At 43.7% G+C, this 23,708-nt stretch overlaps 1 protein-coding gene across 6 annotated transcripts in view; it reads right to left on the reverse strand.

Moving 5' to 3' along the window:
• Positions 1–23,708, reverse strand: part of SLC26A7 (solute carrier family 26 member 7) — a 172,184-nt gene that overhangs the window by 93,000 nt on the left and 55,476 nt on the right. For 3 of the 6 annotated variants that reach the window (XM_075920400.1, XM_075920402.1, XM_075920401.1), the window contains 2 exons: positions 13,667–13,777; positions 10,352–10,528 (listed from right to left, as the gene is read on the reverse strand). In XM_075920400.1, the coding sequence (XP_075776515.1) occupies positions 10,352–10,528; positions 13,667–13,777 (288 nt within the window). Of the gene's footprint in view, positions 1–10,351; positions 10,529–13,666; positions 13,778–22,358; positions 22,783–23,708 lie in introns of those variants that run through there. The other 3 variants (XM_075920404.1, XM_075920403.1, XM_014571561.3) reach the window with 3 other exon arrangements.

Here is a 23,708-nt window from a genome sequence, read left to right on the forward strand (position 1 = left end):
CATGGAAGGGTGCTGCTATGTTAAAATGTCAAGAGACCAACAAGTATGTTCAGTAACTCTCTCTACAGATTATTTGCCACAGGTGCCAATCAAGCTAGGTAAAAGTCACAAGAGAACACCTCTGGGAAGGAAGCAGTATGTGTGTCTGTCTTATTTAACATTCTGCAATTGAGACCAGAGAATAGGAGGCTGCAGAGACCATGGTAGTTCAGAGGGTCAATTCCAATGACCCACAGTTCTGCTTGGCTGAGCCTTTAACCTAGAAGCTTCTTATTGCTCACCTGCAACTATTTAAAATACAGAATCTGAAGCTATTAGGAAAAGGACAGGTGTAATAGACAACCTGACATTGCATTTATGCTGTGTTATAAACAATTGAGTTTATAATCTGTAGTGTAACATAAATATAAGTTTATATAGCATATTTATATAATGTAATATTTATATAATGAAAATATTGCCATATATTTTCCCACAATTACACAAACTACTACATAAAGATATTAACCTGATAAAGTACATTACACATTTCGAACAAATGCCTTACTTATCCTTTAGATAAATAGTGATGATTACACGACAGACTGTATAGTTTTGTTCACATGATCAATAGGGCCATTGTTTCCACTCTGATAATGCCTACTGATAAGTAATTATATTCAAGTTTTAAAAATACATACCTGAAATATTTACTGGAGATTGTGTGGAAGCATGGAATAAGGCAGGCAAGCCAAGTCTCATCTACTCCAGAGTAACTCAATTGAAGTCGTTTACATTGGAATAATTAAGAGCATATGGAGCATAGGTTCTTCTAGTCTCAAAGGGATTTGTTCTTTACCCTGATTGGCAAGTAGCTTTCTCTAATTCTCCATAAACCACTCAGCAAATTAAATTATGAATTTCAATTTGTCCATTTTTGGCTTTGTTTATTAACATTCATACAAATTTAATTTTATATGCATGACTGGTCATGCAAAAACAGATTTCTGAACAATCCAAAATTCTTAAACTAAATTAGTGTCCCAAGAAAGCAAAATCTGGGATCGAGGTCCACCATATGACCAATCACAAACTCACAATAATGAACAAGGGTAAATTTGAACATTCTAACGTCTCAGGTAAGTCACCACTGACAGCATGCACTTTGTAAACACTCTCAGCCTGACAAAAGACCAAAGAGTAGTACCATAAACACAAACTGTCTGGGCTCTTGAAAGATATGGAAATCTGAGTCTTTCAAGTCAATGGTGGCATACCAGTTTCCCAGATCAGGGAGGGAATGATGAAAACCAGAGCAATTGTGCAGAACTTCAGCTTTTTAAGTTACTTGTTCAGAAGTCTAAGATGAGTCTCAGCTCCCCTTTTGCTTTTGAGATTAGGAAATAATGGGAGAAAAATCCTTTCCTTGCCCCCCATTTTCCCAAAGGACCTCCACTTCTGACCCCGTGCACAGTGGTGAATTAGGCATTGGACAGATGGGGCCCCAGCCAATTGAGGATAATGCTGGAAAAATAGGTGCTCCCATGCCTTGACCTCGCTTTGCCCACCTTGAGGGCAACAAAAAAAATTAGTGAATCACAGGGTGAGAGGCAGGTTCCCCTTCCCTTTCTGGGGACAACTCCCTAGGTGTTGCAGCCAGTTATGCTACCTCCATGTCAGATTCCACCCATGCTTGGATTCCAGTGCCAGTGAAGCTGGGGGTGATTTGTCCAAGGAGGCCATGGAGGAGGGATGGGAGTATGGAACTTCATAGATATGCCCTGAAAGTCCCAACAAGGCTACTGAGCAAGCCACTGGCCCTGCTACCATGCCACCACCATGGATGCCATGCTGGGCTCGCAGGTCAACAGCGAGTCACAGTTTCTGGGCAAGGGGCTGAACTCTGGTTCCAACTCAGGCTATTCCCGTTCCAATGACCAAGGCAGGACTGTGGAGGTCTATGTCTAATGACTGACCCTTGCTGGAGACCAGTGCCTAGAGGTCAGGAATCAATGCCTGCCTATTGAGAAATACCAGGGCAATGGAGACCTGGAAGATCATCTAGGTCAGGGGTTCTTAACCAGTGAGGTGCGCCTCCCCAGGGGAGGTGGGAAGGGGATACAGAGGAGGTGTGAGGTGCCTCCCAGAAAATGTATCACAATTGTCTTCTCACTGGATAAAATTCTAAAGTTTAGATTTCTTCGTAATTAATATTATGAATTAAAATTATAAACATTAATTTCTTATTAACTTCCAGAGATCGGCACACTACAATAGCAGTGCGAAACAATCAGGCCTATGTGACGACACACTACAATAACCGTACGCAAGTACTGCCGACTTTCATCTTCAAATATTACGTAAATTTGTTAGGAAAAGGTTCAAAGTAAAAAGCTCATATTATTCATTTAGGCATTGTAACGGGTTCACTCACCCCACAGCGCCACCAGCCATCGGACTTGGGAATTAGCTCGGACGGCTGCGTCCAGCGTCCAGCTCGTTCGCCAGGTCCCAGGGTTCAGGCAGGCCAGTCCTCTGAATCGCCAGGCACCAGTAGAGCCTTGGGTTCCTCTAGGTCAGAAGGTAGCCCTGCTGGCCGGCTTGGCCAGGCCTCGGCGGCCCAGGCAGGGAAGCCTTCGCTGGCCTGGGAGAAGGCGGCTGTGGGAAGCCCAGGCCAGGTCTCAGCCTCGTCAGCCAGGAGCTCTGGGTAGGCCTCTGTCTCCCTCAGAGGCTGGGCCCCGACTGAGCTCCCTGGCATGGCACTTGATCTTTTTTTTTTTTTTAACCATATTTCCATGGGCTTTGTTTTTTTCAATTTTATCATGACTATTTTTAAAACACATTATGAATTAAAATAATGGAGGGAACATTTAGTCTGAAATCTAGTGAAATATTACAGAAAAAAACTAAGCAGGTTAGAGAAAATAAATACACTAAATCACATTTATCATAACAAAATCCCGGAGCCTCATGTTCTTATAGTCCTCGCCACGCCCCTTAGCTTCCTGTCAGGTGAAGGGGCAGGGCTAGGCTGTGCACAAAATGGCTCCCAGGGGGGTGTGAATATGAAGTTCACTTTCAGGGGAGGTGTGAAGGTAAAAAGGTTAAGAACCCCTGATCTAGGTGATAGTGACCTGTGCCAAAAAGATCTCTGGAAGCTGCTCACTAGTACTAAGAGGACACAGACTGGTGCCTCGATTCCAGCATTCCATGCCCCAGAGAAGAAGAGCGCAGTGCCAGGGACCTGGGTCTCTCTCTCTCCCTCCCGCCCAGCTCTAGCCTGCCCTGCTGCTGCCTGGTCGCTCCCTAGGCCACAACTCTCTAGCTCCCACTGTTGCTGGGACTGGAGCTGCACAGTGGGGCTAGAGCTGACTGTCCACTGCTGGGGCCAGAGCTTCCTGGCCAAAACCAGAGCTCCCTAGCTGCCCCCAAGGCCTGAGCTGTGCAGCCATGGCTGGAGCTGTGTGGCCACTGCTGGCCCCCTGCTACTGCCTAGCTGTTGGGGCCAGATTTCCCTGCTGCGCCACCTACCCCACTGACACACACACAGGGCTCCCAGCTGAGTCACCAGGCCCCCTTGCTGCACTCCTGCCCCACAGCCAGACCTATACCTGGACTCTGTGGTCCAGGAACATCCGTTGTCCTACTGGACCACAGATGTTGCCAGACAAGAGAGTCCTGGTTAAGGAGGGTACAACCTGTACCTAAGAACTATATACAAAGGAGACAAACAATGGGGACTGTTGAAAACTGCTAATGCTCTTCCAATGCAAGAGAAAGTACTGCAACCATCATAGGCAGTAAAAATGAACTGATAAGGACATAGACCTGTCAGCTCTTAATATATCAATGCATGAGAACAGCACTTAAGAGGGCACCAAAGCCAACCCTACAGTACGCCCACATGAGGAATTTTGGGGGAGGTGGGGGGAGTGCTTTTTTTTTAAATGAGGACCACAATTTTTTTAAATATATGTTTTTTAAATATAAATTTCCTGCTGGTCTTTTCTCCCCATAGTAATATTTAAATTTGTTTTGAATAAAAACCAGCATAACTGGAACATAACGGACCATTTTTAAGGGTTTTATTTTTAAATAATTTTCATTTAAATTTAAAATGGTCCCTTATTTTCCAGTTATATTCCAGTTGTGCCTAAAAACCAATTTAAAAATAAATACTAATTTAAACTAGAATAATATTAATAAAAGGAATTGGCCCAGTTGCAGTGAAATTGCCTGTATACAGCCATTTCAAAATAAATTTCAGGGGGTAGCCAAATTAGTCTATAAAGTGCTACCAGACCATTTGTTGTTTTTTAAGTTTATCCTATACAGACCAACAAAACATGTAGGCTACGTCTACACTGGCCCCAAATTCCGGAAAAGTGATGCAAAGCAGGTAAGTCAGAATAGGGAAATCCGCGGGGGATTTAAATATCCCCCGCGGATTTAAATAAACATGTCCGCCGCTTTTTCTCCCGGCTTGGAGAAAAGCCGGAAAAAAGCGTCTAGTCTGGCGTGATCCTCCGGAATAAAGCCCTTTTCCGGAGGATCTCTTATTCCTACCTGAAAGTAGGCTTTATTCCGGAGGATCGCGCCAGACTAGACGCTTTTTTCCGGCTTTTCTCCAAGCCGGGAAAAAAAGCGGCGGACATGTTTATTTAAATCCGCGGGGGATATTTAAATCCCCCGCGGATTTCCCTATTCTGACTTACCTGCTTTGCATCCCTATTCCGGAATTTGGGGCCAGTGTAGACGTAGCCGTAGATGGTATCATGAGCTTCCAGGGGCACAGCCCACTTCTTCAGACGTAAAACTCCAGTCATCTGAAGAAGTGGGCTGTGCCTACGAAAGCTCATGATACCATCTACATGTTTTGTTAGTCTATAAAGTGCTACCAGACCATTTGTTGTTTTTTAAGTTTAACAAAATAAACTGTCAGCGATGGAAAGCTAACACATATGTTTCTCAGTTCGTCTACTGTTGCTTCTTATTGGTGTCCTAACTGGTAGCCATCTTTGCAATGAAAAGAACAACAGTCCACTACCAAGCAGCGCTAATCTCCTGACACCTGTGGGACTCCCGGCAGGGTCCAATTATATCATCTATCTAGGGTGCCCAAGATGTCGATCACAGTTGACCAGTTGATCACAAGCAGTCAACCAGTGAATCTCAAAGCAGACTGGCAGCCCACTTCCCTGGCTCCCCAGGAGGGCTGGGGCAGAATCAGCCCATCTGGCTGGCCTGTGGCTGCAGCTGCAGCAGCCTGGCCCAAGCCATGGGAGTGGCTGGTGGCCACCCCTCTCCTGCCCCAGTGGCCCAGCCTCACCCCTGGGGAAAGGGAGGGAAATCAGCCTCAGCCATCCCCCAGCCATCCGGAGCATGGGGGAGGGAAGCTTGGGCAGTGTGCTGCGCCTGCCTTCCCCTAGCTGGCTGGAGCATGGAGAAGGGAGACTCAGGCAGCATGCCGCACCTGCCTTTCCTCCAGCTGACAGGAGCATGGGGGAGGGGGAAGCTGGGACAACTGGAGGACAACTTGGGGATCACAGAGAGGTGCGTTCACCCCCTTCACAAACCATGCCCCTGCCCCGGCCATGTACAGGCCTGCCTACAGATACCACTAAAGCAAAAATCTGACGATCGTGCACATGAGCATGTTCACATCTAGAATGGAATCACCTCGAGCAAGCACTAAAAGGAGAAAAGCTCCAGTCAAAACTGCAGAAAGTTCTCTAAGAACCAAGAGCCCTTGCTCTGGCTGCTTCTGCCCTTACCAAGTGGAGATTCTAGCAGGTTCCTCTCTGCAGCTTACATCCAAGCAGACACAGTGGGAGGAGAGGTGGGGGATGAGGGAAGGGAGCGAGAAGGAGGTAGGGATGCATGGTCTGATTCCTAGAGCCCCCAGTATAGAGAACGAGGGTGTCTCTCCCACAAGTTCTGAGCCCAGTGAAATGCTGGAGAGAGAGATGGCTCTGGCTTTGCCCCCTCTCTCACAGCCCACCATCCTGATCCCAGTGAAGCAGTCCCTGCTTTGTCTGCTTCTGCCCTTCTAGCCAGCTGGACACTCCCAAGCTAGCTTCCAAAAAAAAGTTGCTTTTACCTACAACATTTCACTAGCAAATAGCTTTTGTGTACTCAGTGCAAAACAGGGAAGGAACTTTCTTAAAGCATTAACCAAGATGAATAAAAGAGGTGACAGAAAACTTAAATTAGGGCAGTCACATATTTTATTATTTAAAAAATTCCTTTCCCTGTTTTGCATTGAGTGAATGAAGTTATTTGCTAATTAAATTTTGTAGGTTCTGTGGTAGTTCAGTTATCTCCCTTACTAGATTCAAGTTTTAAAACACAATATTCCATTTTATTACCACCATTATGAGGCTTCGTTACCAACAGCATTGAAATAACAAAAGAAATTTATGAGATCTCATTAGCAAATGTAATACAGCTACTGATACCAAGATTTATGAATAAATCTGAGAACTAGATTACACCAGTTACAGTGTTAATCCTAAGAGTTATGAAGTATAAGGAAAAAAATAAGTGCCCATCAATATAAACTTATTTTCAAACAGTGCCAACCATTTTAGATGTTAAAGACTTAAACACTTCCATTGTAATAATGCAGATTTTTTTTCCTTCAAGAAAAAAAACCATAATCCAAACCTCAAAGCAATTTTTCTGTTTCTTATCCACTAACAAATGCTTATTCTGATAACAGATTGCTTATTCTTACAGAGAATGCCAAATTAAATTTATATCTCAGAGTTCATGCATAGAACTACAAACCAACACACACAAAAATCACATGCAAGTAGTATAGAGGGAGTATCAACAAAACCATCTGTCAACTAAAATAATGAATTGAAAACTTCATTTGAAACAATTCAACTTCAAAGAGAGAGTTGCTGTTTAGCAGTCTCAATACTCAGGTGAGAACCAGAGTCTTGCATTCTAATCTAGATTTCACACCTTCCATGGTTTCAAATAAATCATTATGAGATATGGGTGGGAAATAGGATTCCCAATCAGTGAATATTTCCAAGAGTTTAAAAATTATCCCATATTGAATCTGGATGAAAATTTTAACTTTTGAAAGTACTGACAAACTAAAAGAATAGAGTTTTTGGGATCCAGTCAGTCAAAATGTTTTGTCAGAATAATTCTTGTAACTTTTCATTTTGATTGTGATCTTTCTCTTAAGAAAACAAAAACAATTAAAAAAAAACCCTTTGTTTAACCTCCTACTTTAAGTTTCTAATCCAAAGGTTGTTTCAAACTAGAAAACTAAAAATTGTGATTCGGCAACTTCCAATCTTTTTCCTTCACTCTTTGAGTTAGAAAATTCATCAAAATTGACCCCATTTCATGAAGAGTTTCAGTTTTTGACAAACTGGCATTTTTTGACATCAGAAAGATGGCTTGTCAAAAAAAGAATCCAAATCACCTCAAACATAATCTCTCTATTTCCAGTTTTCCATCTTTGAAATGGGGCAGAAATATTTCCTCCTCACACAAAAAAGGGTACAAGAAGATTAATAAGTTAATATTTGAAGATGAAAGGTGCTACTATAAATTTGAATATATTTGGGAAAAGTATTTTATTCAATATTTCATTATATGTACTAAACAGAATAAAAAAGAAAGCATGTTTATCTTTTTAATATGGAATATACACAAAGAAGGTTTTTATTGAACCTGTTGCAGAAGCAAATATCAAACTCAAATGGATTTGGGATAAAGAATAACAAATCACATGGGAAGGTAAATGATATTTTGATCTCTAAATCATTAAAATAATAAATATAAAAATGCTATTCATTTTATTTTGGATTGAATGATTTGTTGGAACAGAAAATAAATGAGATTGTCATGCAGTATGCCAAATGTTTTGATGTTAAACGTCACTATACACATGAAACCAATTGGTTAAACATAGAATCCTAGAACTGGAAGGGACCTCTAGAGGTCATCCAGTCCAATCTTCTGCCCTCATGGCAAGACCAAGCGCCATCTGATCATTCCTGACAGGTGTCTGTCTAACCTGCTCTTAAATATCTCCAGTGATAGAGATTTTACAAACCCCCTAGGCAATGTATTCCAGTGTTTAACCACCCTGACAGTTAGGAAGGTTTTCCTAATGTCCAACGTAAACCTCCTTTGCTGCAATTTAAGACCATTGCTTCTTGTTCTATCCTCAAAGGCCAAGGAGAACAATTTTTCTCCCTCCTCCTTGTAATACCCTTTTAGATACTTGAAAACTGCTGTCATGTCCCCCCTCAGTCTTCTCTTTTTTAAACTAAAGAAGCCCAATTCTTTCAGTCTTCCCTCATAGCTCATGTTCTCTAGACATTTGATCATTCGTGTTGCTCTTCTCTGGACCTTCTCCAATTTCTCCACATCTTTCTTGAAATGTGGTGCCCAGAACTGGAAACAATACTCCAATTGAGGCCGAATCAACGCAGAGTAGAGCAGAAGAATGACTCCTCATGTCTCGATTACAACTCTCCTGTTAAGGCATCCCAGAATCATGTTTGCTTTTTTTGCAAGTGTCACACTGTAGATTCATGTTTAACTTGTCACTTACTAGGACTCCTAGGCTACGTCTACACTGCAGGCTTCTTGTGCAAAAACGGCCGTTCTTGTTCAAAAACTTGCATAGCATCTACACTGTACATGTGCTCTTGCGCAAGTAAATTTACAGTAAAGCATCGGAAGAGAGGGCTTCTCACGCAAGAGTTATTCCTCTCCCCATGAGGAATAAGCCCTCTTCCGCAAGAAACCCCTATGGCTAAAATGACCATTAGAGCTTTCTTGCGCAAGAGAGCGTGCACACTACCATGGATGCTCTTGTGCAAAAGCACATGGCAGTGTGGACGCGCTCTTACACAAGACCTTTTGTGCAAAACAGTTCTTGCACAAGAAATCTGTAGTGTGGACATAGCCCTAATGTGTAGAACAGAGCTGCTGTGCCAATACACAAAAAATATGAATAAAAGTTATAGCAGCTCATGCTTTTAGCTGTGCTGTTCCCCAGTACAAACCTTGGGTGTATCAGACAAAATGGCAGCCCTCACTTACACCTTCCCCTGTGTAACGCGGTGTGACTCACCATCGGGATGCCTCCTGGTGGTCACTCTGGGAATTAGTTTCTTGGTGCTGGAGCACCCCCTTCTGGCTAGTGTCTCCCTATGTTTCTGCACTCTGGGGTCCTCCCCCTTTGGGAACCCACAACCCCCTATGCCCTCCTTGCCTCAGTGACCCACTGTCAGTCTTCATCTAGCCCCTTGCCTCAGGGAAAAACTGCAGTCCGAAACGGCCACTCATCATTGGCAAGGGGGTGCAGACCTACTGCCTTTTTCTACCCTTGCTGCTTCTCTGCAGCCTGAGTACACTCGGGCCTTGTTTGAGGTCCTGCAGCCTGGGAGCGAGGTCAGGCCTGAGCTCCCCAGCTCTGCCTGCTTCTTCCCAGTACTGCCCTGTCACAGGAAGCCTTCAGCTTCCCTGGCAGCCAGTACCCTCCTGCTCTCCAGCCAGAACAAGAGTGTGTCTGTCTCCACTCCTCCAAGAGCCTTTATTTATACAGTGCTAAGCTAGGCCGTAATTGGCTCATACTGGCCACAGCTGCTGCCTCCACAGATCCACTGCTCCAGCCCCTTCCCAGGACTGGGTTTTAACCCTTAATGAGCCAGTACAGGGAAGATGCCCAGTCACACCCTGAAAAGTCTGGTACTGGTAACTGTCAAAGGCAGAATACATATGGCAATTCCTATGTCAGTGAGTGCTAAGTATTTATTAAATAAAATAAATAAATAATAAAGTTGTTGTGAATATCTGCCTGATGGAAATAAAAGTAAAAATAGCAGGGGATGAACTTGTTAGCTCCTGTTCTTGGTTCTAATGAAGTCATATGCAAAACTCTCATTTACTTTATTGGGAGAAGGATTTGTCCTTTCATGGAACAAGCATAATTAAGAACTGATTGTTTGTCTTGACATAAAATGGGAAAAGACCTGGCTTTGCCATCACTGAAAAAAGCAGGAATCACTTATTTCTGGCAAAAATAAATGTAAAATGCCACAGGATCGACTTTATTTTAAGCAAGATGTCCTTTTATTTTACAAATAATTTTTTTTGAACTCTTTCAAAAGTCAAATCATATTGTGCAGACTCCAAAGCACTGGACAAATATAGAGCCAGATTTGTAAGAAACAAAAAAATGGAAGAGCCCTGCTTAAAAGCCAACTGGCCAAAGTTCAAAGAGCAGGACTTATTATGAAATAAAACTGGCATATTTTTCATCACTAAAGTCAAAGCGCTAAAAGATATAAAGCCTTAGCTACTATAAATGTTCATTGACTAGTAAGACTACCTACTTGAATAATTCCTCCTAAAAATGAAACTGCTGCAGCAACTCCAATCCTCTGCATTTCAAATTCTGATAAACCCAAGACTCCTGAATTATTGCTTGTAGTAAAATTGTTGCTTAATGGAGGAACAAGACGCTCAACAGCATTGGCAGATATCAAGGAAGTTAAAGCAAAAGTTCCTGTAAAAGAAAAGTCACATATCAGTTACCAATAAGTAGCTTGATACTTTGTTAGAGTCACAAAGCCTCTCTCTATGAATGTGAAATGTTGCATGCTCAGTGGTGTGTTTTTTCATTTGTGGGTGCAATTTTCCATTCGTAAGATGACATATGAGCAAAAAACAAAGAACAAATTTTTTTTATGTGTAAGCTCTTTTCTGTATGCCCATAGATAATGGTGCTTAAAAATGCACAAGCCTGTGATGTACACACAAAGGCTGTGTTGAGGTACTTTTGAAATTCTGTATGACATTCAGGTAAAGAAAGATAATTCAATTTATAAAATACACCAAACCATCATGGAAAGCTTTGAACAGCATCCTGTTTGAAGAAAGTTTTTGCACATATTAATTCCTCCTGAAACCAACATTTCTATTTATGATACTGTCACTAACTGCTGTATAATTAATTGTGGTATCCAAAATACATTAAACTCCTGCATTCAGATAGAGGATAAAGCAGCCAGGATAAAGGTTGAAGTCTAGCAATTTATTGCTTAGATGAGTAATCTTTACCACAATACCAGCCTGAGTGGGGGACTATTTATGAGTAAGAATTAGTCAAACAAGCAAATGTTTACAGGACCAGGCTACAGATGCACTCTACTTCTCATGCAAAAAGTCTGACTAAAACAGGTCCCAATCCTGCATTCTTTACTTTCTCAGTCCCACTGGCTTCACAGAAGTTATTAGAGGGGAAGGAGATGTCATTTTTGAGTAAAGGCTATATGAGGTACTGGCATTTGGGAAGCTGGAGTAGAAAGTTTAGCCATGATTCAGGAAAGCATCCTTATTTGGGATGAGAATTAAGCATCCTTAACTTTAAGCAATGAATCTGCAGCACCTTCTAGCACCAGGGCCTCTGGGATTATGAAATATGTACAGTGGTGGCATACATCTGCTAAAATGAATAACAGGGAAATACATTGTGTTTACATTTATATTATAATATTTTCTTCCGGACAACAAAGGACAGAAGTGCTTCTGTCTGAAACCTTAAATTTTGGAATGTGATTCTGTGGCAAGATCTGGAGTCCAAAAAGTGGATTCTATAATAAATCCAAAGCCACAGACCTGTAGGATACAGAGTCCTGAGTATACGCCACAAATCTGACCCGAATGACATTTGCTCTATGTTATGCCTGAGGTGCTGTGTCAGTCCTGAAATCCAGCCCTTTGTCCATTTCATGACCTTCATACTACATAACAAGAGTTTATTACACTTAGATATTTTTCTACATATTAAGGGTGCTGTGTAAGATGAGTGAGTTACTTTATTCCTTTAATGAGCTTTAGTTTAAAAATCAGCTGTTTATAGAAAAATGTGTAAACACTCTATTTTGAAACAGTTGGCCTCGTTTTCACTTTTTAATGAAAAGGGGAAATACTAACAAGATATGGCAAATACGGGAACTACCGGGCTATGAAGTAACCCACCTTTACTCTAGCTCCTGCCACCGAATTTTTTTCCAAAATCTAAACTTTCATTTTTTAAAAACAGTTTCTTACTTTCCTGTGAACTGAGCATACTGATCACTTTAGAAGCAGCAGCCAGCTAAAGTGTTTGTCCCATGCTCAGAAAATGCCTCCCCGGGTATCAAAATCCCCCAAGATGAAAATCTCCAGCTTCTTCCTTAACAATATGTGGGTGGAGGACAGCTTTACAAAAACAGAATTTAATATTAGAATGCGTAACACAAGGCATACTGTAACAATGGTGTTATTTATGTGAATAGTTCATGGATTAAAACAACTTTTTTGAAAAATAAGCTTCTGCAGATTTTCTAGTTTGCAACATCAGAGCAACAAAACCCAAGGACCTCAACACAGGATTCATGCCCCCTTTGCTGTAAATTTTCTGGAGGCTTGACAATATAACATACATACGTTGGGATACACATTCTATGTATTTTGGAATGTATACTGGTTTCCCAGCAGACCACATGTCTCCTATGGAGCTGTTAACAGTATTACTAAACACAGGTTTTGGCACATGTTTCAATTTCAAAACTATGTAGTTACTCAAAAGACAGTGTTTGCGTCTTAGAAAATATATTAGCCAGAGGGGAGATGTATGCAGGAGAGCTATGTGAGCCCAGCAGGATGTGCTTTGTGTGTGGTTGCACATGGTTCCAAATTTCCAAGAACCATCTCCTCCCCACTCCGAAGGCTCCCACAGCCACTCCCTTTCCCCCAATGTGCAGGATACCTCTTTTATATTTCATCTTCTGTTGACTGCAGAAGGGGCGACTGCCCTGCAATCAGGCTCATTGTACTCTCCCATGGGGACCAAGTGGCTGTCCCTATACTTCCTCTGGTCATCAAGGATCACTGGGAGGCCACAAAGCAGTGGTCTTCATGGTCTGATCTAATGAATATAATTGATTTCCTCAGTTCCTCTGCACAAAGCAGTGCTGGAGAGGCCACTAGCATGGCAGCTACGGGACTTAATGATTCTTTAGCTTCTCTTAGTGGGAGTGTTAGGCATCTACACCCTTCAGTTCAATAGACACAGCTGTCAGAAGTAAACCCAATTTTGCTAAAGTATTTGGAATGGGTTTTTGGTGGGGGAGGGGAGTTTGAGAGAAGTACTGGGGTTTGTTTTAGCAATGTGAAAAATAATGAGGTTTTTCCATAGTTTAGGAACAGCCAATATTTTCCTGTTTATAGTAAAACCGCTCTCTTTAGCTGAGCTCCTGTCTGCTAAAGTTTTAGCTTAAAGCAAATTTGTACAGTGAAGTGCATAAGCCCCTATATATGTATTTATAAAGTGTATTTATAAAGAAAGTATGGCTGCAGTATTCAATTATAGTGGTAGGAATGGGTCCAGTATAATCTTAACAAGGTTTTTTTTTCCTTGAAAACACTTTTCTTACGCAGAAAAAGATGTAGCTGTACCGAAAGGGCACAATGGAAATGCAAGTTGATTGATCTGTTTTAAGACACTTTCCTCCCTCTCTCCCCCACAGTATGTTTGATCCTATGACAAATAATACCTTCAACTTGCACTGAAATCATCAGTTGTTGAGGAAGTACCTCATTCCACAGAACATGCTCAGCAACTTACAGGATGGAAGCCTAAATGTTTCCAGACACCTACCAGTTGCAACATGGCGTCCCATTCCAAACACAGCATAAATGATGACAGGAAAAAGAGAGCCATATAAGCCAAACACTGGATGGACTGAAGACAAAACAGCAAAGGCCAGCCCTACAGGGAAAGATAATGGGAATTAGTAAACAATACTTTGCACCAGGACAGAAAATTACTTTGCATTTGGTTTTGGTGGCCAGTGAGGTCCACAGCTTTAACAGCAAGATGAAAAATGCCTTCAATGACAATTATATCCACAAAAAGCTAAGACGGAATCTTCCTTTGTGGGTGAATTTTTCCATACTTATCTATTAACAACATCTAGCTCTTATAGATCTACAGATCTGAAAGCATTTTACAAAGGAGAGCAGTATCATTATCCCCATTTTACAGACAGGGAAATGGAGGCACAGATTTGCCCAAGGCCAGCAGCAGAACTGGGAATGGAATCCATGCCTCCTGAGTCCTCATCCAACACCCTACTCTAAGGCATCTGGGATTACTCACTGTGGCTATGTCTAAACTGCAAGCCTCTTTCGAAAGAGGCTTTTTCAAAAGATGCTTTTGAAAAAGCCTCTTTCAAAAAATAGCGTCTAGACTGCAAGCAGTACTTTCAAAAAAGCAAGCCGCTTTTTCGAAAGAGAGCACCCAGGCAGTCTGGATGCTCTCTTTCGAAAAAGCCCTGTTTGCATTCAAGAAACCTTTTTTCGAAAGAGCACTTTCGAAAAAAGGCATTCTTCCTCGTGAAATGAGGAGTACCGCCGTCGAAAGAAAAGCCGCATTCTTTCAATTTAATTTCGAAAGAACGTGGCTGTAGTCTAGATGCAGGTGAAGTTCTTTCGAAAAAAAGGCTACTTTTTTCGAAAAAACCCTGCAGTCTAGACACAGCCTGTCAGAAATAAGATGCTGGACTATATAGATTATTGCCCTCATCTGATAATTCCAATGTCCATGTTGGGGACAGCGGGACAGAATTTGCAACCCATCATCCATAGAAAAGAGCAGGCACAAGGTGAGAAGAAACACACCAGAATCTCCAGAAGACACAGATGGAGCGGAATGCTTGTGCTGCCTAAAGGGACAGGCAGGAAGAAGAGGAGAGCATGAGGATGGAGTGGAGGACTACCTAAATCTGATCTACACTTGAAAGTTCTAGCAGCACAATTATTTCAATTAGGGTGATAATTTTTTTTAAATAAAGATAATATACCGGAACACCTCCTACTGCATATGCAGTTATGCTGGTATCAAAATGCTTTATGCTGCTATAGATTATCCCCTTTCCTGTCTGGGAATTAGCTATATGAGTATAACTTCATTGACTCAAGAGGAGTTGTACTGGTTTATCTAAACCACTACAGTTAAAGTGGTACAACTTGCATCTGTAAATAAACCTTGAGGAAATGAACCATGGACTCTTTACTGAATGGCTAGAGCCAGGGGTCCATTTTCTAAGTAATGTGTGTGAAATGGGTCCCTAAATTCTGTCTAAGGTGAGCTGCAAAATATAGTATATTTAAGTTCCAATATCATAACACAGAGTGCACATACAAACTAGACAATTACAAATATAGAACATCATATTTAAAAACACAACAGTTAACACTGCAGTGCTTGGACTGCAAACTCTCAACTAGTTTGGTAACCTCGACACTGCTCTACAGAATTTAGCTCTTGTGTAATGTTTTCAGTGTCTGTGATTCCCTCATTTCCTTCCTGCAGGGGAAGTACAGAACTTGGCCTATTATTTAAATAATAGTTTTTAAATATACATTGTAATATATAAAGTCAAGTGGTGGTGGCCTTTATTGTTTTTTAATTGCACTTACAGTCGCTTATGATTTGGGATCTTAGATTAGTGCAGTTTCCCTTTAACAGGTAATCACTTGCTTACATTAATTAATTTTAATCATTCAGTTCAAGTAGGATTAATTGGGGAATTATAATGGCTAATGGAGAGTATTGTAATGACCCTCAAGTTAAGAACCTTCCTGCTGTAGGACATTTGGTAGCTGTGAGTAGCAAATATGTAATCAATATGAGATTAAACACAGTATTACTTTAATTGTATCCTCTTAGGTCTAATGCAGGAAATGAGGCTTTAGCTACTAGGAAGTACACTGTCACCATGCAGTTATAAATAAGACTTACCTGATTCTCATCTCACTGCAAGCATTTACTTGGTTTTTCTGTTTCCAGAAATGGTTTGAATCTGAGACTTGTGACTACTGTGGCCAGACAGTGTTTGGTCCAGTTCATGTGACAAAGGTGTGAGCAGGGCACAAGGCATCCTAGTGCTCAGCATTCAGGGAAACAAGAGCTAGAACCCATCTCCTACTCACTGCCCAACAGAGCTAACCCACACAAATGGAATTCACTTTGAAGTCTAGAAATAGCATAGCAGGGGCCACTCTGACCCACACATCCCCAGCATTCCTGGAGGAATTCTGCCTCTTTCAGGGAGCTGCTGCCAAGCAGTGCATTTTCACATAGGGGCACAACCGAGGCATAATCCAGTCCCCCATGTTTTCTTTTTAATCTCTGTCCTGTTATGCCTGTTTAGTTTGCAGAAGTAGTTGCTTATTCCTTCTATGTCTGGAGGTCCACGAGCCCATTCAAGGGGACCAGAGGGGCCCCACAGTGGAAATTCAGAGCCCAAGCCTCTGCTGCGCCTCATGAGACAGCAGCTGGGGAGCACCGGTCTGAATCCCTAAGTCAGGAGCTCTCCCTGGGGCAGAAGCTCTGTGACCATCCGCAGAGATGGGGACATGGAGGGCATTGCCTCCACAAACTACAGTGCAAGAGCACAGCGGTCAACTCGGGCAACTCCACACCTCCCCTCACCAGCACATCTCTGCCCCCTGGTCCTAAGCCAGGTTGAAGGGAATCCAGAGCCAGACAGTGCAGAAGAGCTGTGGCTCTGGCTGGTGCCATGAAGTGGGCATGACACCATTCACATGTCTCCTGCTGGTGCCCTGAGTTAAAGCAGCTCCTCAGCTCCCAGCCCCCTTTGCTCCCACAGATCAAACTGGTAAGAGGCACCCAGGTGGGAAGACATTGCCCTGCCGCTGGAACAGAGACCACAAGACGGAAAAGAGACCACAAGACGGCCTTCCCAGCACACAACCCCTAATATTATTCTCCCTATATCCTCCCTCTGTCCTGAGCTACCCCCTGCCTGCACACTGACCCAGCTAGCCCCTTCCCAGTACCCTGAGCTATCTCCTGCCTGCACAGGATCCCAGAGACACCCCACACACACACTCCCTGAGCTATCCCTTCCTTGCACACAGCCCCAACTAACTCCCTTGCCTGCATAGGATCTCAAATACCTCTCTCCCTTCATTCTGAGCTACACCCCTGCCTGCCCTCAGACCCAACTACCCTCTCCCTACACCCTGTTCCACCCCCTCCCTGGCACACAGGCTGGCCCTAGCTACCATCTCCCTGCACTCTATGCTGTTTGCTGAAGCAAACTCTGTGGCTGTTTGCTCACCCGTCTGGAGATGGGTGAGCCGAACGTCCCCGAGGTAGTGGTCACATGCTGTGCGCTCCACAACATTGTGGAGCGGAGTGGGGAGGCCTTCCCCCCCGGCATGGATGGCAAGTGAGGGCCAGGCCTTTCAACAGCCCCGCACAGCTGCCATCCGCCAGGTGCACCGTGATGGGGTGCGTATCCGGGAGGCCCTGACGGAGATGTTCTCCCAGGCCCACAGTAGGGTCGCCTCTGTCTCTCTTGACATCTCTCTTCCCTCCTCCCCTCCCCTTATCTCCCAATAAACAACCAACACAGGTTTTTTTGGAACAGAACATAACATTTGGAACTTTCTATTTACAATTTTGGATGGGAAAAATGTAGGGTGGGAGGGGGGAGGAGGCTCTTAACTGGGAGGGAGGAGCTACTGCTGGGAGGGGTGGCCCCAGAGACTGCTTCTGTGGGGGTGGACCTGCACATGGGGGTCAGGCCGCGTCGGGGCAGCCAGCACAGGGAATTGCGGGAGCAGGAGGGGGAGGAGCAGGAGGGGGAATTGCGAGAGCAGGAGAGGGAATTGCGGGAGCAGGAGGGGGAGGAGCAGGAGGGGGCACGGGCATTGCTATGGGAGGGATGGCAGGTGCATGGGACAATGCCATTCCACAATGAATGGCATGGCCCATGTGCACGGTGAGGGCGGAGATGGCATCCGCCATGTGCACACACTAGGCCTGGAAGGGGCCCCAGGCCTCCTGGCGCCAGTGCAGGTCTGCCTCCATCCGGCACGTGATGGCTGCCTCTACCCGTTTGATGGCCTGAACATTCCACCAAAGCAGTTGGTCTCGCTGGCGCTTGGGCGGCTGGGGGTGCTGCCACTACCGCAAGGCTGGAGGGTCCCCCGCTCCTGCTTGGTCCCGCTGCAGAGAACAGAAGAAAGGATGGGTCAGTCAGGCAGCCCGACCACTGTCCCCACACCTCATGCCCTCCATGCCTGAGCTCAAGTGACACCACAGTAGTGTGGCTTGGGCCCACTCGGTTACCCCACTTCCCCCGTGCTGTATGTTTGCATACAGGACCACCCCTGGAGTAGGGTCCTCCTCCATGTATTGGAACCACTGGTCTGTGTCCTGGCCCCTTGGGGGGTGGAAGGGCGCTTGTGTTGTGTTAACCTGCGGAGCTCCCTGTTGGTGGGCTTTGGGCTGTGAGGCTTTGGGCTAATCAATGGTGTTTGACAGGGAGCAAGATGAATCCCCACACAGTGCCTGGGAGCACATATGGCAAACGTGACTGGGGAGTGTACCATCCTTGCAGCAAAACTCAGGTGGCCCTAGGGCCGGCCCGAGCGCTTTCCCCCTCCCCCTCCCTCTAGCCCTCACACACGTTGCCCAGGGACTTCCCTCGGGGGCACCGGGAGCAGGCGAGGGGCTCAGTGGGGGCCACGCTCACAGGGCTGTGACGCTGCGGTTTACCCAGGAGCAGCTGGCTGTGCCTCACAGCCAGGCATGGGACAGTGTGCCGTTCTGCGTGCTATACCCTTGAGGAGGTGTGGGCCCTGGCTGGTTCCAGTCGGCATCCACCCTTCCCCTCTGGTCCCACCGGATGTGTGTGAGCAGCACTGTCCCAGGCGTGCCCTGGAGCTCCCTGCAGCAGCCACATGCTGCTCGGTCACCAGGCTTCACGTGGTTGTACATGCTGCTTACTGCTAATGCTACACAGAGTGCAGTTCACACAGCCTGAGTGACACTCTCTCCCCCTCGCCCTCCAGGCGCCTGACTCCCTCCCACCCTTGTGAGTGCAAAGTGCAACACTCACCAGTGGATCCTTCCCTGGCCTCTGAGGACGCATGGGAGACGTCGGGGCTGCCGGAGAGGGCCTCCGCCTGGAGGGTCCCGGTGCTCCCCTGGTCCGCCTTGTACTCTGACCCACTGGGCAGCTGTGCTTCCTCCTCCACCTCACTGGGCCTGGTGACGGGGGGGCACCTGCAGGTGGTGGTGCCTGGCCCAGGATGGCATGGAGCCATTGGTAGTAGGGCAGGTGTCGGCTCCTGCCCCCTGGCCCTCACTGGCCCGGACATAGCCCAGGCACAGCTCTTTGACCTTAGCCCAGACCTGTTTCAGGGTCCGGGCTGGATGATTCTGGTCAGAGTGTGTCTGGGCCATGCGGCGGAAAATGTCCACGTTGTACCAACGGGAGCGGGTGTCATTGGCCCAGGAGGGCCTCGAGCTCCCTTGCGGACCAAGAAGGGGGGCATCGCTTTGTGCCCCTTGGGGCCTCCTGTGCTGGGGGTGCAGGTTGTTTTCTCTCTGGAGTGGCCATCGTGGGTGGTCTGGTGGCTGTTGCAGGGAGTAGAGCCGTGCAGCAGAGCTGGGTGGCAATGCTGCTTCTGCCTCATGGCCTCTGCAAGCTGCGTCTGCCTTTAAGGGGGCTCAGGTTACCAGAAAGTCCGGAGCTGCCTGCAGGTACAGAGCGTCCAAGCGGCCACTAGGGCTTTTTTCCGTTTAGCCTGCTTTTGCGCAAAATGTCTTGGCTGCCTGTCTACACTGTCCTCTTGCGCAAGAACAGTTGCGCTGAGCGGGAGCGTCAGAGTATTTGTGCAAGAAGCACTGATTTCATACATTAGAACGTCAGTGTAGACAGGCAGCATGTTTTTGCACAAAAGCGATTGCTTTTGCGCAAAATCATGCCAATGTAGACGTAGCCTCTGAGCTTAGTCCCCACTTTTAAGGTATAATTTTGGTTGACTCACAACTCACACAGGCTAGATGGCCTGCTGAAGTGAGTCAAGGGGAGGCTGTGGCACACCCCCCCTAGACCCTGCCACGCAGAAGTGACTTGAGCCCCACTTTCTCCTGTCCTTCCATATAGAAGTCAAAGGCCCCTGCCCTGAGATTCCCCATACTCCTGCTGGGCCCTGGAGTTTTTATAGCATATCAAGTGGGGCCTCTGAGAAAAAAAAAGGCTGAGCCCTTCCCTGTCCTATGTTACCTAGAAAACAATGAGCCAGTGGTTAGGACAGGTCACCAGGACACAGGAATCCTGGATTCTACTCGTGGCTCTGCCACTGATTTTGTATGGTTTCAGACAAACTGCATATTTCAGTTTATTCACCAATGCAATAGGTATCATTAGAGGGGTTTCATAAAACTTAATAAATCCTTCTTAAGCATGAAATCATCAGATGTAAAGTATTACTAAAGTTTAAAGCATTTTATTAACAAATAGAGTAGAGGGCACTTTGATTTCATTCACTGGTTTTATTTTTTCAGGTTCAACTTTGTTACAATATATTAATTGAGTTAAAAAGTAGACAAAACGCAGGAAGCAGATGGTAAACATACTATTCTACTGCACTTCTTCACGTTGAAAAGTAATAATGAATGGAGACTCCATATCCTCCTTACATTTAAGAAGGAGAACCCCACTGGCAGTGGAAATGTGGTTTTCAAGAAAGAATGGCTATCCCAAAGTAAACAAAGAACGAACAATAGGTTCAGATACAATATATAAATACTGTGGTGACTTGCTTTAGTTAACTCACTATCAGGAGATAGCATTATGTGCCACAGTTTCTTTTAAAATGGAGCTCACTGGCTATCACTGTGCTGCGGGACAGACATCACGTGGTACACTACATTGACCAATTTAAAGGAACAATACCCATTTAATAATCAGATTCTTTAAAAAGTTTACTTTTCAATACTCATCACCTTAGATGTTTTTAAAAGTATTTAAAATGTAATTTATGATTGATCAGACCAAGGTGTGTGGCACCACTGCAGGTAGATGGCAAACGCAGATGGCCATAGCATAATGAATCTGGGTGTAAACAAGAAAAGCTGCTGAGTCCTGCATCTTAATCTGCTGATTTGAGAAGTATTACTGACTGCTAGTTTGAAATTATAACCATGACAGTAATGCAGTGTCCCATAAGAAGCAAATTAGGGTCACATTAGTCAGAATTACAGTTAACTTCCCACATGCAGATATATGCCTCTGAACACATGAGTATCCAGATGGAAATACTATGTCATATCTTTGGCATCATGGTATACAAGATAAAAATATTAACCTAGAAACAAAGAAATCAGTATCTCAGGTCTACAATTAATCCTGTGACTTTTAGAAACATCTCATAATCCACACAGAAAACTTCCTTGATAGGAACCTGATGAGCACAAAGATTGTCCTTTTTTATTTCAAACATTGTTCCTTTGTTTGAATCCGGAGGCCCTAATGAGATGTCCAAATCCCATATCAGGGGCACACAGATAAGCACTAATAAGTCCACTCTTCAATATGGCAACATACAATTAGTCCTGAAAGAAATGAGAATTGCACGTACATATCCAGTGACAGAATTTGGCCCTTAGACATGTGAAATGCCTGAGTACACGTGACCAACAAAATGACATATGCTTTAAATGTTATCATTTGAAAATGGGCCCTCGCAATAAAATATTTACATCAACATAAACAAAGCTTGGAAAAAGGAGATCAAGAGAACATGACTGTGGCCTTCCAATACTTTGATAGGTTTCCATAAAAAAGACGAAGAAGTTATCCTCTCTTGCCACAAAGGACAATGGGTTCAAACTGCAGCCCAGCAGATTTAGATTAAATCCCAGGAAAAACTTCCATACCGTAAGAACAGTAGGACAAGGGAACAGACTGCCTAGGGAGGTTGTGGAAACTCCTTCAGTGGAGCTTTTCCAAAGGAAGCTGGATAGTCCTTTCTCTTGGATGAGTAGCCACAACAAATCCTACATCTTTGACACTTTCTGTCCCTTGTAACTCTATGATTTTATAACATTTCATCATTAGGATGAAATTCGCCCAGTGCTAAGGAGAAATACAAAGCCCTCTACATCTCTCAAACTGTACTTAAGCCCTAAAACCAGGCTCAAGAGGAAATAAGGTCAATGTGGCTTTTCTGCACTAAGGTGAATTTCCCTCCAAATACAAACCTCTCAATTTTAACTTTAAAAACTCCTTCCTCTTATAGCATGGCTGGAAACAAAGGATTATCATTAAATTCTGGATATAGCATTTTCATGTAAATTAAGGCTATGAAGCCAAAAAAAAATATGTAGTTAGATATTAACATGAAAAATAATACATAGAAAAGCTCTGAGCAATAATTAGAAGTACGATATTCACCCAGCAGAACTATGACTAATATGCAAGCAAATTAACTATCCCAGCTAGCAACTTTATATAACAATTTACCTCAAATGGTCCAAATAAAAATGGAAAAACTCCAGGCAATCCTTCTCAGCCTAAATCATAGCTTCCTCCTTCCCAAAATGAATCCTACCAAATCAATGGCTTTTGCAGTATCCTGGGAAGATCATTAGGTTTGGGCTGATCTAGGCCATGCTGGAGAACAATTCTGAATATGCACTATTTTTCTACTGTCTTCATTTTTTCGTCAACATTTGTCTTGCTCCCATCAACAGGGCTGCTTCTTTATACCACTGAGCAATGAGCATACAAGCCTGTGACTTGAAAGCACAAAGTATGGATTTTGGTCTGGATACTGACAGAGTTAACTGTTGACTCTGGTTCTAGAATATGTGACCATGGATTGTTATGACAACAATGGTAATATTTTTCTATTGTAACTAAGTCACAATGCCCACTCTGTGGCAATCTATTGTTTGTTATAAATCTCAAAGGAGGTGAATGTAAGTTAATTAAAATTTATAAATTGGAACAGAAGATCAAAATTAGTTTATACAATAATTTAAAGGAACAAAACCCATTTAATAATCAGATTCTTTAAAAAGTTTACTTTTCAATACTCATCACCTTAGATGTTTTTAAAAGTATTTAAAATGTAATTTATGATTGATCAGAATCAGTTACGACTGATATTTGCCTTTTGCTGCACATAAGAAAGTAAAAGTTGGCTTGATCCGTTTAGAGTGTATCATGTCTGGCCTATTTTACTCTGTTTTCCTATCCTACCACAAACCTACATTAATGTTTGAGTTCCAAACATTACAGGAAAATTTTTGATTCCCAACATTCAATGATTTTCATTGAAATAAAAAAATGGCAAGCATTTCTATTCATATTAGATTTTGCAAGAGTTTCTGGTCCATGTCAATCCTGTATTTCAGATGAAAATTAGTCAAGTGTGCTTGTAACTGGTATTAGCAAAAACAGCATCATGTGAAACAAGAACTTTAGGGAGTGCCCTTTTCACTAGGGAAAGCAGTAAAAAAGTTGTTGCTGTATGTTCTCCCATCTGTGTCCCTCTTGCAATAACACAAGTCTTTATGCATCATGATCCATTCCATCTAAAATTACCTCTCCCTTTGTTTTTGATATGGAGCTAATTAAAAATGGGGAAGGGGAAATGTGAAAAAAAATGTGTTTCCATCTTTATCTGTTTAATTTTTCCATGGAATTTTCCAACCAGCTCTGTTACTAACCTATTCATGGTTACTGAACAGAGTGATGAACCAGCCGCATGACATGAGCCACCATTTTCTGATGTTCTTTTGGAAGATAGGTGTTTCAGACGGACATAGCTGGTAGGTGAGGCCGTTCTGGACATTCAAATTTTTAACA

This window comes from Pelodiscus sinensis, chromosome 2 (genome assembly GCF_049634645.1).
Source record: "Pelodiscus sinensis isolate JC-2024 chromosome 2, ASM4963464v1, whole genome shotgun sequence".
NCBI lineage: Eukaryota > Metazoa > Chordata > Testudines > Trionychidae > Pelodiscus > Pelodiscus sinensis.